Source organism: Tupaia chinensis, unplaced genomic scaffold (assembly GCF_000334495.1).
Source record: "Tupaia chinensis unplaced genomic scaffold, TupChi_1.0 Scaffold146230_1, whole genome shotgun sequence".
Taxonomy (NCBI): domain Eukaryota; kingdom Metazoa; phylum Chordata; class Mammalia; order Scandentia; family Tupaiidae; genus Tupaia; species Tupaia belangeri.
Genome location: NW_006206086.1, coordinates 130,719 through 146,909, shown reverse-complemented (window position 1 = coordinate 146,909; position 16,191 = coordinate 130,719). Strand labels below are relative to the sequence as shown.

Genomic DNA, 16,191 nt, shown 5'->3' with positions numbered 1-16,191 from the left:
TGCATAAAGTAAATACATGAACATAATATTCCTCAATTCATGATGTAAGTAATTTCAGTTTTTTGGAAATGTATTTACATGTCATGTAGACTGAGAGATGAAAAGAGGAGGGGTATGAGATATCAAGTTAGAAAAAAACATAAATCATAGAATCTTGGAGCTGGATATACAGATGTTTTCTTAAATTTAAAATTCCCCCACTTCTCTGGACAGTTTGATAATGCTCTCAATAAAGTTGGTGAAGAATAAAAGATTTGATAATTCCTATCCTAGAACAATAGTTTCCAATGGGATATGAGCATCAGGGTCATTTATCCCCAACTTAGACCTTCTAAAGATTGTCCTTTGTGATTTTTAAAGCTTTCAAATTGTGCAGCACAAATCTCTTAGGTATAATTTCTTATATATTCTAAAATATCATTTTACCGTCATTATTTGGGAGGGCTTTTAACTTCATTTTTATTACAGAAAGATAAAAAGGTCAGTTCAGCTACAGTGTAAGATACAGCATTTCAATTACTTTTTAATAACATATATAGAGAGATAAATAACAGAGAAATGAAAGGTAAGTTTTATTTAAATATACTAGCTGACAAGGGAGAGCAATGAGACATTTATTACTCTTGTGAGTTTCACTTTTATTAATAGGATAAAAGGCCTATTTCCACAATGTAAGTATACTTCAACTCCCAGTTGGGAGTTAGGCTTTAGGCAATAATAATACCTGACAAGATAATATGTAAACCTTTATATATCTTAGTAACAACCCTTGATTTTAACAACACTTTTATAGTATGTTGCCTTATCAATGCTGTAAGCTGATTAAAACAAGCACATTCTTCTTTTAAAATACTAACATTTTAGAGAAGGTAAGCTCTCAAGATTGCTATCCCTAATACTTCTTAGTAGCTATCTCTGGATATTGTTATTTAAATATTTTACAACTATATGTACACCCAAAGCTAATATTAATTTCTGAAGGAAGAAATACTAAAAATGCAGTATCTCAATTTACAAAGTTCAACATGCTGGTTTCTAAATAATACTAACTATTTAAATTCATAGACCAAATACTCTCAAATATTTAACATTCTTAGATTAAAGAAAGTTTATAGAGGAAAGGGCTAATTTCTCTGTAGATAATTTGAACAAACAAAAACCTATAAAGGTAATCTACTTACATCAAAGATATCTTCATCATCATCTCCAATATCATCAAACTGGATTTCATCATCATCCCCAGGACCAAATGTATCTGTTTCATTGATCTTAGCTAAAGACAATGTAAATATATACACAATTAACAAGTTAAAATGAATTGTTCACTAAAAAAAATGGTTCTGAAACAACATACTGAACTATAAAATTCAATTAATGTTTTATTTCAAGATATAAATCGTTTTTTAATTATTTAGTTTATTCATTCATTTATTTTAATTTGACCAGAGAGACACACACAGAGGAAGAGAGAGAGGGAAAGGGAGAGAGAAAGCCGCCAGATCCCGGACTGGAATCGTGGTTGGCCATGTGGGAATGTCCAGCACCTTAACCACCACACGCCACCTGCTGGTCCCCAGTTTTTTAAAAATTATTATTTACTTAATTTGATATATTCATTCTCAAGATAAAAATCTTCCTAACTGCTGCCTAATTATTGCACAAAGAAAATTAACAGTATCAGTAATTTCCTCTGGATCTGTTTATGTAAATATTTTATTATTTTCATGACAAAAACAGGGGAATTATAAAAACTAAAATAACTATGAAGTAAACTATTAGACCTTAGAAATCAGTGCATTTTCCTCTTTGGCAGTGTTATAGGGACTTAAGTTTTCTGCAGTGAGATTGCATTATGTTTGTTTTTAATGAAATAAGTTTTAAGAAAATCCTAAAATGCATCTTTGCTAAAAAGATCAAAAAATTATTTTCCATAAAAACCAATATCAGTATTATAATTGTTTCATAATATCAACATTATTATTGTAAATGTGACATGGATGAAAATAACCAATCTCTTGAGATTTAACAGAAAAAAACTGTGATGGATATCTTTCTTTAATACATATTATATACAAATCCAGAGCCTCCAGAAGTTCCACCAAAATAATCAGGCATTCCACTGACCTTTCCTAAATTATTAGTATAAAGAAGTACAGGCATAACTTAAAACTGTAGAAGTACAAACTCAATTTGTGAAATACACACAATTCTATCAAAATGCTTTCAAAAAGTCACCAACAAATAGTATATGACAGAGTAACATAAATACTTATCCTTACCATGTTCTGGAAGCTCACCATATGCCTTCAGACTTCTAGCCTCATCTGCATTGTACTTTAATATTACATCTGCTTTGTTATCCTTAAAAATCAATACATAACTTTTAAAACTGGTTAATACCAAAACATCATCTATTCCACAAATTACTTTTAAATACAAACATTAAGAAAAAAACTCACTCACTGTTCAGTTACAAAACTCTCCTGATTTTCTTCACATACCTGCTAACCTCTATTAAAAAAAAAAAATCCATGGTTTTACAAAAGTAAGAAGGAAGAAACCAGCAGGTGCAATAATGGTTAAAGGATGGGTCTGCCATGTGGCTGACACTGGTTTAAGGCCGAGACCTGGAGGCTTGAAGATCATGTTAGATGTGTGCATGCATGCCGAGAATCCCAAGAGGAGGGTGAAGAAGAGATTGTTGTAGGGTCACAATCCCTCCTGGGGCAGGTGTGATTTATCACTTCTTCATTCTATCTAGGTCTCTCTCCAGCAAGTGCATGTGCTCTAGCAAAGGCATGTGCCTTATGGGAAAAAAAAAAAAAAAAAAAAAAAAAGAGAAGCAAACAAACAAACAAAAAGGCAAATCTAATCTTTATTTAGTACATCAAGTGTAAAATAAGGATGCCATGATCAAAGATTGTACACAGGACATTACTCCTGTGAGATTGCAATGATCCAATAACACTATAGCCATCTTATAGCATTATGCATTACTCATCTTCATGGTGATGACAATATACATAAACTTACTGGACCACCAGTTATATAAAAGTAACTACTGAAATATACAATTATTGGTTGTCAAGAAAATTATGCCACATTTTTGCATAGAAGAACATAGAAAAATACATCATGACTTTCCTAACATCCTAGTACATATAATAAATAATACTTTATAATATGTACCTAGTTTGTGTATTCCCTATGTTTTTCTTTTATTAGTGTGTACTTAGTACTTACATTTTTCCAAAAAGTTACTATAGTGTGCCCATGCATCCTAATAGCAATCTCATATATCTAATATTTACTGAGTCTCTAACTGCATCATTTTGTTTTGTCCTTGATATAACTGTTCATCATGGCCTTACAGGGGGACAAGATGGAGATAAGGAAAACAATGATATCAATGATGCTGATCATGCATAGACCTAGACTAATGTATGTTTGTATTTTTGCAAAATAATCTAAAAGTTTTAACAACCTGCTTTAAATAAAAAAGATTAAGAGAAATAAGTATTTTTAAGTAGACACTATTTTTATTACTTGAGCTAAGTATTATAAGAGAAATTTTAAGTTTACAGGATTAAAGTTACAGTAAGCAAAGGTTAACTTTTTATTGATGGCTAGATACACAAATACTTTTTATGCTATAATCAGTTATATTTAGTATTCAGTGTAATACAGTATTCATACAATGATGTGTTGTATATATAAGTTGCCTAGAAGTAACAAGATATATCATATAGTTGAAGTATATAGGCTATGTTATACAAGTCTGTTTAAGTACATGCTATAACAGTCACACAATGATGAAGTCATCTAATAATGTTATTTCTTAAGATATACAACCCATTAAATAACCTATGACTGCTGCCTTTTCATTAGAAGTCTCTTGAAAGGGCCAGGAGGTAGAATGTTGGTCAAGGTGCTAGACTCCCATTTGGCTGACTGCAATTTGAGTCCTGAACGTAGCAGCTTGAAAATAACACATAGGTGCATGTACCTATATGGTCAAAATTTCAAAAGGAAAATAGAGAAGGGATTATACAGGTTGGCCACTGACCTCTAAGGAATGACTTCTCACTTTCTCTCCCCTGCGTCTGACAAGTGCACATACCCCGATGGCTAAAACTGAAAATTTTTTTGAAATAAAAAAAATGTAAATGTGAAAAGAAAAAAGTTACAGTGTAAATTATCAATACTTTAGTTAGAACACTGCAATTTCACACTCAAAATAATGACCCAGGTAAAGCAATATACCTTTTATATTATCATTTAGTTCTTAGGACAAATTATCTAGCCAAATTAGCTATGTAACACTAAGAATAGATAACTACTTTCTGAAGATAGAATAGTTCAAAAATCAGTAATTTATTTCAAAAGAAAGCATATGCAATGAAAATGAGGGAGGGAGAGACGGGAGAATAGAGTGAGAGAGAAAGCATCCTTGATAGAATTTCATTATCATAAAACCTTTACCCTAGCACCTCTGGCTTCCTTAGGATCTTATGATCTGAAGGCTTTCAGGCTGATCCTGAGATCCAAACCTACAGGTGGCCATATGATTTTCAGCAATGCAGTATGCTACAAACTACGCATCCTAAGCTAGATAAAAATCTATTTTTTTTTAAGGTCTCTGCCATGGGGCACATATGCTTGCTGCAGACAGAGAAAGTGAATTCCCCCCCTTCCCCAGGGGATAGCCATACTACAATCCTTTCTCTTTCCTTCTCCTTCTGGAATTCTGGACACATATGTACACATCCCTGGAGAGATTTTCAAGTTGATAGGTCAAGGACTGAAACTGCAATCAGTCATGCAGGAGTTCAACACCTTAACCACCATGCCACCTGCTAGCCCCAAGAATGTGTATTTTTAAAGCTCTTTTGGGTGGTTACTTATGATGTAAACATTTCTGAATGTTCTAAAATGATCACATATACCCACTTTAGAGACTAATTTATCTTAGGGAGTGTGGGGAGAGAGTTTAAGTCAATGGCCTAAAATTAATCCAAGAAAGATCCACAGCAAAGCAACTGAAATGACCAGACTAATACAACAGTGATGTGAAATAAACCAGAGTATAAAGTACATACAAAACAAGTATTTCATGTAACCATGCAGATAAAGAACATAAAAATATAGAAACATAGATAATAACTTTTATTTCAGAATATAAAAATATTTATAAAAAGAGACACAAAGTATAGTGTAACAATATCACTGACAGAAAAAGTACCTTCTAAAATTTGCTCCTTCATAAAAGCAAAGAGGAAGATGACAAAAAATTGACAAAAATCAATTCTGTCAATTCTGGAAATTAATCATATACACAGAATAAACTGAGGAGTGTTTGCTTAAGAAAAATGAATTAATTCAGGTAAGAATAATCTCTGGGGTGTTTTGTTGCATTATTTCCTGTGACCCTCATTCCAGTTTTAGTAGCCACTAAAAACTAACAACCTACCCACTGAAGGGTGCAGAAAAATGTTTGCACTCCTATAAAACATAATTCCTTAGAGAACTACCTAGCAATTACTAGAATTAACCACCTAACAACCATGTACATACATTAACTTTCTTTCTAATGCCAGACTACAAACTTCTGGAGAATGACATTTGACTTATTCAACTATATCTTCTAAAGCAGTGGCTTCCTAGGCTAGAATTTTGAAAACAGGCTGGTATGTATACTTGCATACTCAAAAATCCTAAAAGAAGAAATGGTAAAGAAAGGATTATAGCATGGCTATCTCTGCTGGATCCCACATGGCCAACTGCATAGTTCAAGTCCTAGACCTGGTGGCTTGAAAAACATTCTGGCATGTGTGTATGCATTCCCAAAATCCTGAAAGGAGAAATGGAAGAGAAATTATGGCATGGTTATCCCCTCTAGAGGGGTGCTTTCTTACGTTCTTTCTCAGTCTCTCTCACTCTCTCAGGTAAGCATGTAAGACATACTGAGTATTAAAAAAAAAAAAAGAATTTTTTTTTTTAAAAAAACAATTTAGCTTTGAAACCAGCAGTTAGCATAATAGCTATGTCACTTGACTCCCATGTATTCAACCGTAGTTTGAGTACTGGACATGGTGGCTTAAACTCACGCTGGGTGTGTGTGTGTGTGCCTAAGATCGGAGGAGAAGGGATTGCGGTGTGGCCAGCCTCCTGGGGGGCATGATTTCTTGCTTTCTGTTTCTGTCTCTGTCTTTTTGGCAAGCACATGTGCCCTATAGCAAAAAACCTCTTCAAAAAAAAGAAAAAAAAGAAAAAAGAAAACAATTTAGCTTCATGAGAAACACCGCACCTCTGATCCAGTCAATGGTATGGCAGTTAAGGTGGATCACACAGGTGACTGAGTTTCAAGTCCTGACCTCAATGATATGAAAAACTTGTCATGCCTCAAATCCCAAGAACAGTGGAGAAAAAGTTGCAGTATAGCCATCATCCTTGAATTTTCTTTTTCCCTCTTTCTATTCCTCTGGTGAGCATATGTACTCCTTAGCAAAATAGGAAAAAATCTCAGTCATTAAAAAATAAAAATAAATGGGAACCAGCAGTTAGCGTAATGGCTATGTCGCTGGACTCCCACGTAGTCGACCACGGTTCGCATCCCAGATCCGGTGGCTTAAAACTCACGCCGGGCGCGTGTGAATGCATCCCCAAGATCCCGAGAGGAGAATGGAGGAGAAGGGACTGCAGTGTGACCCCCCCCCCCAGGGGGTGATTTCTCGCTTTCTTTCTCTATGTCTCTCTCTGTCTGTCTGGCGAGTGCATGCGCCTTATAGTGAAAAAACCTCTCAAAAAAAAAAAAAATACTAATTTGCGTATTTTTTAATTTATACTGAACACTTAAAAGTGTCATCTAACACCAATACTAATTCATAGATTAGCATTTGGAAATCATCCTTAGAAAACCTAGCAAAATGCCTATATTTGTCTATTGTGTTGGTTATTAAGTAAAATAAAACCTAACAGTCTGTGATATTTATACAAACACAGATATTTGTCTTATCTCACATGTAATATAAAAAACAATGTTGAGCCAAAGCCATTGTAGCACAGGTGGTAAGCAGTTGCTGTACAATAATGAAATCCAACAGGTAGCTAAGATTTGGATCCCAGGTAAAGTTGTAAGGCATGCCTACTGGTGCCTGTTAATTTGGCTGGCTAGAAGGCTAGGGAAACAAAGATCATGGTCAAGTGTACCCTCTCTTTTCAGAAATAAATAAACGAAAGGTAAGAAACAATAACAACAAAAATGATGAACCAGTCTATCTACAAAACACAGGTACCATTAATAAACTGTGAAAATTACTCTGATTTAGAAAAATTCTAGTCTGAAAACAAGCGGGTTATCCAGGGTGGGGGAGGGGTTGATTCATTCCTTTCCTATCCTCTTCCCTTCTTCCCTCTCCCCTCTCCTCTCCTTTTCACCGGTTTCCTTTCCTCTCCCCTTTCCTTTACTTCTATTTTTCTCTGACAGGCACATGCCCTCTGTGGCAAAAACCTACGTGATACTACTCAGTCATAAAAAACAAGAAGACCCTGGCATTTGATAGAAAGTGGACAAATACAGAAGATTCACTGCTGAGTGAAGCAAGTCAGGTTTTGAAGAGAGATGATGTATATTCCACTTAATATATACCAAATGTCTGCACTCTATGGTGAAAACTGAAAGATCAGAGAATACAAAAACAGGGGAAATGGTTGTGGATACTAGAGATAGTGTGGGAGAAGGGTGAGAAGGAGAGAATCATGAAGAAAATAGAGAGGCAAGACATTTAAGGGGCACAGTAATGAAGGATTGTGTGTTGATGATAACATGTACAATATCTTTAACTGGACTGGTGTGCAGTGTATTCATGTTGGGAGAATTCATTTTACAAGCTGTGGTGATATACAGTTATTGAATGTTTAGAATAAATTTTAAAAATTTATAATGACTATACGTAAATCATAAATTGTAATACATATTAAAAAAAGAAAAATAAAAAAAGAAACAAAAAACAAAACAAAACAAAAGGTTCTCAGTAAATGTTCAGGGCCGGGAACCAGCAGTTAGCATAATGGCTATGTCCCTGGACTCCCATGTAGTAGACTGAGGTTCGTGTCCCGGACCCGGTGGCTTAAAACTCACGTCGGGCATGCACACGTGCCCAAGATCCTGAGAAAAGAATGGACGAGAAGGGACTGCAACGTGACCATCCCCCCTGGGGGGTGATTTCTTGCTTTCTGTCTCTATGTCTCTCACTGTCCATCTGGTGGGCACACGCACCCTATAACGAAAACCTCTCCAAAAAAAAAAAAAAAAGTAAATGTTCAGGGCCAAATACATAGATGACAAACTGAGCTGAAACTGGTCAAAGGTGTTAATACTATGTCTTTTAAAATATTAGTTAAAAAAAACTATAAGAAGACAGTTTATTAAGTTAAATATAATATTTACCTGATATTTTCGCAGACCAATCAATATTATGTCTGAAGTATTTATCCAAACCTGTAAAACAAAAATTTACTGCATATTATTTAAAAATAAAAATAGGAATAAAGTGCAATATTAAATGAGTTATCCTACAAAAGACTAGTGGGATGTGCATGTGTGCAAAGAAAAACAGAAAATATCTTATGACTTTCTCCAACAAGTTCATATTCCTCTCTTGTGAGGAAGTTATCTCTGAAAAATTAAAGGGCTCAGCAGCAGTGGCACAGGCAATTGGGAGTTACTGTGCAATATTACAAACATAAAGGAATGACCTATTCTGGATTGTTGTGCCTGCAGGTGTGCCCATGGTCCTAGCTGGCTGGAAGACTTGTGGCATGATGACATGAAAAGACACCATACCAGCACTTAAGTCTCTCTTTCTCATAAAATAAGTATTTTTTTTAAAAGAAATTAGAAAAATTATCATATGTAAGTAGATTCTGTACTGTATTTTCCTTTTATGGAGCACATAATTAAGATACATTAAGAAAAATTATGGCACAAAACTGAGTTTGTTCGGTTTCTAACTTAGAATGTTATAAATTAGGCCATTTTCAGACCTGCAGTTGGCATAATGGTTATGTTGCTGGACTCCCATGTAGTCAACCACAGTTTGAGTCCTGGACCTGGTGACTTAAACTCATGCCGCAAGTGCGTGTGTGCCCACAATCCTAAGAGGAGAATGGAAGGGATTGCGGCATGGCCATCCCCTCCTCCGGGAGACGGTGATTTCTTACTTTTTGTCTCTCTCTGTCTTTCTGGTGAGGGCAGGTGCGCTATAGCAAAAACCTCTCAAAAAAAAAAAAGACCATTTTATTTCAACTACTCATAAATTTAAAATTCCAGAAGAATGATCATTTGTTATGAAAAATAAGACATTCAATCAGAAACCATTCTGGAGATATATAATTACGCAAAACTATTCATAAGAAATTAACCATCTATCCAAACATAGCCCCACTCTGCAACTAATCTATATATACAGTCCCTACAATTGTCTGAATGTCCGTTTTCCCAAAATATACCTTAAAATACTAACCCCAACTGACTTCACTTCTACTTTTTTTTTTTTAAGTTTTTTTGCCATAGGATGCATGCTCTCAGCAGAGAGAGACTGACAAACACAATGAGAAGGAAAAAAATCACTCCACAAGCGAGATGGTCACATTGCCATCTCTTCTCCTCCATTCTCCTCTCGGGATCTTGGGCACGCATGCACATGCGCCTGGCGGCTCTCGCCAGATAGAAAGCGACAAATCACCCCCCCCCCCAAGGGGAATGGCCATGCCGCAATCCCTTCTCCTCCATTCTCCTCTTGGGATCCTGGGCATGCTCGTACACTTGTCCGGCATGAGTTTTAAGCTACTGGGTCTGGTATGCAAACCATAGTCGAATACATGGGAGTCCAGTGACATACCATTATGCTACCTGCTGGTCCCTCCTCTAAGGGATTTTGAACATGTACACACACATGTCCAGCATGAATTTCAAGCTGGCAGAACCAGGACTTGAACCATGTGGGAGTCCTTCATCTTAACCAGTATCCTACCTGCTGGGCTCTCCATAACTACTTGTTAAATAAGTCAGTTCCCAAGAACAACCACAGTTCAAATCCCAGTGTCAATGGCTTGAAAAATATGCCAGGTCCATGTGTGTATATGTCTAGAGTCCCAACAGGATGAAAAGTGGAAAGGGAATGCAGAAGGGACTGGAGTACATCCACACCCCATATGGGGATGGTTTCTCTTTTCTTACAAGGTTTTCTGTCTCTGACAAGTGTACAGGATAGGGTAACTTAAAAAGGAAATCCTATACTAAAAAAAAGTATTAAAAGACGGAGACGTTGGAAAGTGATTTGGTCATAAAAACAGTCCTCATAAATGAATTAGTGCCCTTATTCAAGAGAATTAAGGGCTCTTACTCATCCCTTCTAATATAATGGACTCAGTAAGTACTGTCATCTTTTAATCAGGAAATGGACCCTCAGCAGACACCAAATGTATCTTGAGCTTACATTTTTCCAGTCTCCAGACTGTGAGAAATTTCTGTCTTTATAAGTCATCCAGCCAATTGTTATTTTTTTTTTTCTTTTTTTTTTGAGAAGTTTTTGCTATAGGGCACGTGCACTCGCCAGCCAGACAGAGACAGAGAGACAGAAAGTGAGAAATCACCCCCAGGGGGAATGGTCACGTCACAATCCCTTCTCCTCCATTCTCCTCTAGGGATCTTGGGCACGCACACATGCACACGCACCCGGCGTGAGTTTAAGCCACCGGGTCCAGGACTCAAACCGTGGTCGACTACGTGGGAGTCCAGTGACATAGCCAATATGCTAACTGCTGGTTCCAATGTTTTTTTTTTTTTTTATAGTGGCTCAGATGGACTGAGACTGTCCCAAAAAGTTCCATTAATTTGAAAAAGAGAACAGATGATGCCCCCTCCAAGAAATTTCTTAAATTATGAAATCAGATTTGAACAAACTTAACCAATGACTTACAAATCTTCCTGATGGGTTATGACAAGGAATATGTTAACTAACATGGACAAAATTTCCCTGATAATATTTATTAATATTCCTCTAATCCAAAATCTGGTTAATTAAGGAACATGTACTGCATTATCAGTCCCTTTAGTTGTTTTTAACCTAGAAGAATTTTGTTTCTTTTTTCATAGCACTGACATTTGATTACGTCCAGATCACCTGCTTTATAGATTCAATATAACTGTTTTCTCAACATAACTTACAGAATAAACATTTCCAGAAGGAGTACAGTAAGAGTGAAAACAAATGGTTCTTTAAAGAAATCTACTGGGGCAGGCAGGTAGTGTGGTGATTAAGGTGCTGGAGATATGGCTATCCACAGTTCGAGTACCATACCTGGTAGCTTGTTTTTATCACTTTCCCTCTCTCTGTTTCTCTCTGGTCAAATGAAAATAATAATAAAAAAAAATTTAAACTAAATATTAAAAGTTATCATCAATGTCTTTCTATTTACATTGTGATGTAAATCACTGTTCTGTTAAAATCTTTTAGGAAAAAAATCACAAAAACGAATCAATTTGCCAGAGGGTGTATATGCTGTATGACAAGCCATTCTCTTTCTAGGAACTCAATAGAAATAAAAGTATATATCCATACAAACGCTAACATATTAATGTTTATAGCAGTTTTATATGTAACGGTCCTCCCAAAAATAAAAATTAAAAAAATAAACCAATGTCCCTTAACACACACACACACACACACACACACACAGATAGTGGAATACTGCTCCGCAATCAAAGGGAATGACATATAAAAATGAACCATTTAGTCTTTTCTTATCTAAAGCAGTATTACTAGAAAGATTTCTAGAAAGATTTCTGCTTTAGGGCATGTGTGCTCGATGGAGACAGAGAAAGCAAGAAATCACACCTCAGGACTGATGGCCACTCCTCCATACTCCTCTCAGAATCTCGGGCATGCATACACACATGCCCGGCATGAATTTTAGGTGGTCAGGTCCAGGACTCAATCTACAGTCAACAATGTTGTAGCCCAGAGATATAACCAGTATGCCATCTGCTGGTCCCAGCAGAGTTATGTTTATAACAAATTTTAAAATTAAGAGAAAGCTATACGCATACCTTTTTTCTCAGTTTTCCTCTGATATGACAAAGCCTCTTTACACCATCAAAACACATTGCCTCTAATCGTCCATTTCCCAACATTTTGATTACCTGAGCATACTCTGAGAAAGAAAAAGAGTGTGTATGAGATATTGTTTGATATTTGTTAAAATACAGTAATGTCATATTGATATTTAGCTCTCTGTTCATAAAAGCTTCATTTTTATTTGGTCTCCAAATTTAGACCAAACTATATTATTTTTAAAGACTAAGACTTGAAGAAGAAAAGTCTTAGTAATTTATCCTGAGAACCTTCTTATGATGTGATGTTTCTAATTTTATCTATAACCACAGATCTTGTTATCAGTTGCTTTTACAACCTCTCCTAGGTATACTTATATACTTTATTTATTTACTTATTTAAGGTTCTTGCCATACAACACATGAAAGAAAGAGGGCCAAAAAGAGAGACTGGGAGGAAACATGAGAAATGTCCACTTCCATGGGAAATTGTCACTCCACAATCTCTTCTCTTCCATTCTTCTCACTAGATTTTGGGCACACATACACGTGTCAAGCATTTTAAAACCTTCAGGTCCAGAGACCAGCAGTTAGCATAATAGCTATGTTGCTGGACTCCCATGTAGTCAACTGTGGTTCAAGTCCCAGACCTGGTGGCTCAAACTCATGTATGTGTATGCATGCCCAAGATCCTGAGAGGAGAATGGAGGAGAAGAGATTGTGGTGTGACCATCCCTCCTGGGGGGTGATTTCTCGCTTTCTGTTTCTCTGTCTTTCTGGCAAGTGCATAGGCCATATACCAAAAACCTCTCCAAAAGAAAAAAATTAAAAAAAAAAACTTCAGGTCCAGTAATTGATCATGGTTGACCATATGCAAGTTCAGTGCCTTAATTATCTTACTGCCTGGTGGCCCCTTAGTATACTTACATACTTTTGCCTCTTTATGTCTAAAGTAAATAGAAGCCTAAGTCAATCAATCTGTCCAGGTTCAAAAATAACCATTTTCATGACATGCTGTCTCTGTTATTACCAATAATTACCTACTCATTTTGAGTTAGTCATAACTATTATTCTACTTGTAAACATATGGGTAATTCACCTCATAATGTATTCTATTATCCTGATTTGGACTTCAGTCCAATCTATTTCAGATTTGGGTATTAGTATTCCTTTTCCTCAGAAAATTGACAGACAATTAACACCTTAATCACTAATACTTCTGCTTACTTTAGAATACTCTAAAGTTACCCCCCATTAAAAGATTTTCCTAAGAAAAAGTAAAAAATTTAAAAAATTATCAGAAGGTACATACACTAGCCAGAGAGAGATAAGACAGAGAAAGAGTATACACAGAGAAAAACCATCACCCTCATGAGGCATGACTATGTTGAAATCCCTTCTTCTCCATTCTGTACCACACTAGTACATGTATGTGGTATTTATCTCAAACCACCAGGTCTGGGATTTGAACCATGTATTCAGCCATATGAAATTCAAGTCTCTTAATCACCAGGTCAAGAAGCCAGCCCCAAATGTTGAATTTACAAGAAGTGTTGTAATTCTAGTGCTGCAAGAAAAAACTGTTATGAATATGTCCATGAGCCACCATGATACAGTTTCTTCTAGAACTAAATGACAAACCTGGAGAGGCACAAGGAGAATGAAATAGACAATTATAAAATCCTTACGCTACCTAAAGTTTTTCACCAAGATTAATCTAAAAGATATAATTTGTATTTCTATTAAGAAATAAATTTGAATAGCTACATATGGGGATTGCATTCAGTGAACACATTTATCCTAGGTACTGAGCCTAGTTACCAGTCAGCACAATATCAACATGAGAAAAAAATAAGAAGGTAAAAACATTGGTGCCCTCCCCTCCAAATAATTAATATCTAATAGAAAAGAGGAAGATGAAGGCTAGGAAACTAAATGTCTTTAGCCAGAAAATGTGTTTTCATATCATTTAAGATGTTGACTTTTCAGTGACTTTCATTTACAATATAAATGACTGGCAATTATTCTATACAAAAAAACTGATAAAATTAAAATACCTAAGGAAATTTGAACATTGATTCATATTAAATTAGCAATCTTTTTTTTTTAAATCAGCAATATTTAAGGAAACTTTTCCTTATGAACAGGATCACTATATGCTACAAAGTAATCATTAACTGTAGTTTTAATTTAAATTTATCTATAAGTAGTCACATATAGTGAGTGGCTACCTATGCAGAAATGAATTCATTCAGACAATGTTATTTAGTAGCCTAAATAACAGAATTTTTCTAAAATTTTAATCTAGTTACAAATAGGAAAGTTCTTTATCATATTCAAAAAGTTTGTGGAAAAATGTAATTGAAATAAGTTTATCCTGGGGCAAAATATTTTTTAATATATGAAGTTAAGTAACATACACTTTCCACAAGCTTTTTAAAGTACCCTTCATATTAAAAGTGTACAATTTTATCTAACTAGATATCTGTACAAAAATGAAAAGTGATTAGAAAAATATATATACAAACATATATGTAAATATAAACAAATGACAAAGGTTAAAATGGTAAACCTTATGTAAAGAGCACATGAGTTTATTTCTCATTTCAAGCTTGCTGTGTTTTGAATTTTTTGTTGTTGTTGTTTGAGAGGATTTTGTTATAGGGCACGTGCGCTCGCCAGGCGGACAGAACAATAGAAAACAAGAAATCACCCCCTAGGGGAGATGGCCTCGCCACAATCCCTTCTCCTCCATTCTCCTCTCGAGATCTTGGGCACGCATGCACACGTGCCTGGCGTGAGTTTAAGCCACCAGGTCCGGAACCACAGTCGACTACGTGGGAGTCCAGTGACATAGCCATTACGCCAGCTGCTGGTCCCAAAGATCTTGATTCCTACACAGCTAACTACAGTTTGAGTACCAAATGAGATGGCACCCCTAGGTACATGCCTGCCCCAAATCCCAAAAGAAACGACTGCAGTGTGGCCAACCCCAAGAGGATGATTTGTCATTTTACCACTCCCTATCATTCTCTCTCTTTCGCCATGTGAGTACACATACCCTGTAGGGGAAAAAAAAAAATAGGCCTTACCTTGTCCATCTTCTTTAAACACCAACTCTCTTTTTTCAGATTCATTCTCATTTTTACCCCTGCGCCTGTTTTTACCTCCTTTACCTAATTAAAAAGGAAAATCTAAAATGTAATGTTCTGTAAAATCTTTTGTAAACACTATGCTATAAAGTAAACCAGATTAAAACTGGTTTAGGAAAAGTGTATTTCATTCATGAAAGAGAAAGAAAGATCAACCCATAACATGCAGTGATCTTTTCCCCAGCCCTATGACCAGCTATTAAGTACTGTGTGGGGACCCAGCACAAACCTTCTCATATGGCTTACAGAAACACACAGCAGTGCTTCCTAATGCCTATCTATGCTTGAACTTGAAGTAAACTTTTAAAGATTTTCTGTTTTTAAACCATTTGGGGAGAGGGGCATAATTTATAAATACTACTGTACTCCAGGATCCAGGAACCTTAACGGATCATGAACTACTGACCCTGAAGTGGAAGGAAACTTGAGAAACACTGCTTACTTGGCAAGAACTGAGGAAATACTGGCAGCAGAGTAAATAAAGCTCATGCCCCACTAGCTAGAATGAATCTTGCCATGAAAAAAGTACGTGATAAGCTGTCCAAATTATAAAAGTTAAGTTACATATGAATCTTGCCAGGAGCATATAATGGAGTTTACCAAAAGCCACATGACAGAAATATCACAGCAGACAGAATACAAGAAGCAAATATGAAAATCCAACTGTCTTGAAGAAGCCACGGGCCTTCAGGACAAGGTTCCACATGGCTACTGTGAACTAGATTTTTAAGGGAATGAAGGTTTTCTACTAATAATTCAGCCTCCAACAAATGAGCTAGTGGTAGGGAGCCCCCCTCTGAACCCCCAGCCTTCTCTGTCTCTCAGTTCCTGTCTCTCCCTGCTTCTGTTTTCCTTTTTTTTTGGGTAATATTTCCTTTTTACCTTTTTTTTTTTTTTTTTTAAAACAAAGCCCGGTTTTTTTTC

General features: G+C 35.8%; 1 protein-coding gene across 1 annotated transcript in view; it reads right to left on the bottom strand.

The window, feature by feature from the left end:
- Nucleotides 1–1,145: 1,145 nt before the first annotated feature.
- Nucleotides 1,146–16,191, bottom strand: part of LOC102473577 (eukaryotic translation initiation factor 1A, X-chromosomal-like) — a 26,545-nt gene continuing 11,499 nt past the window's right edge. Inside the window, exons 2-6 of the mRNA XM_027768441.1 lie at nt 15,208–15,291; nt 12,113–12,216; nt 8,450–8,500; nt 2,280–2,361; nt 1,146–1,273 (exon numbers count right to left, since the gene is read on the bottom strand). Coding sequence (XP_027624242.1) covers nt 1,161–1,273; nt 2,280–2,361; nt 8,450–8,500; nt 12,113–12,216; nt 15,208–15,291 — 434 coding nt within the window. The 3' untranslated portion in view covers nt 1,146–1,160. The remainder of the gene's footprint in view (nt 1,274–2,279; nt 2,362–8,449; nt 8,501–12,112; nt 12,217–15,207; nt 15,292–16,191) is intronic.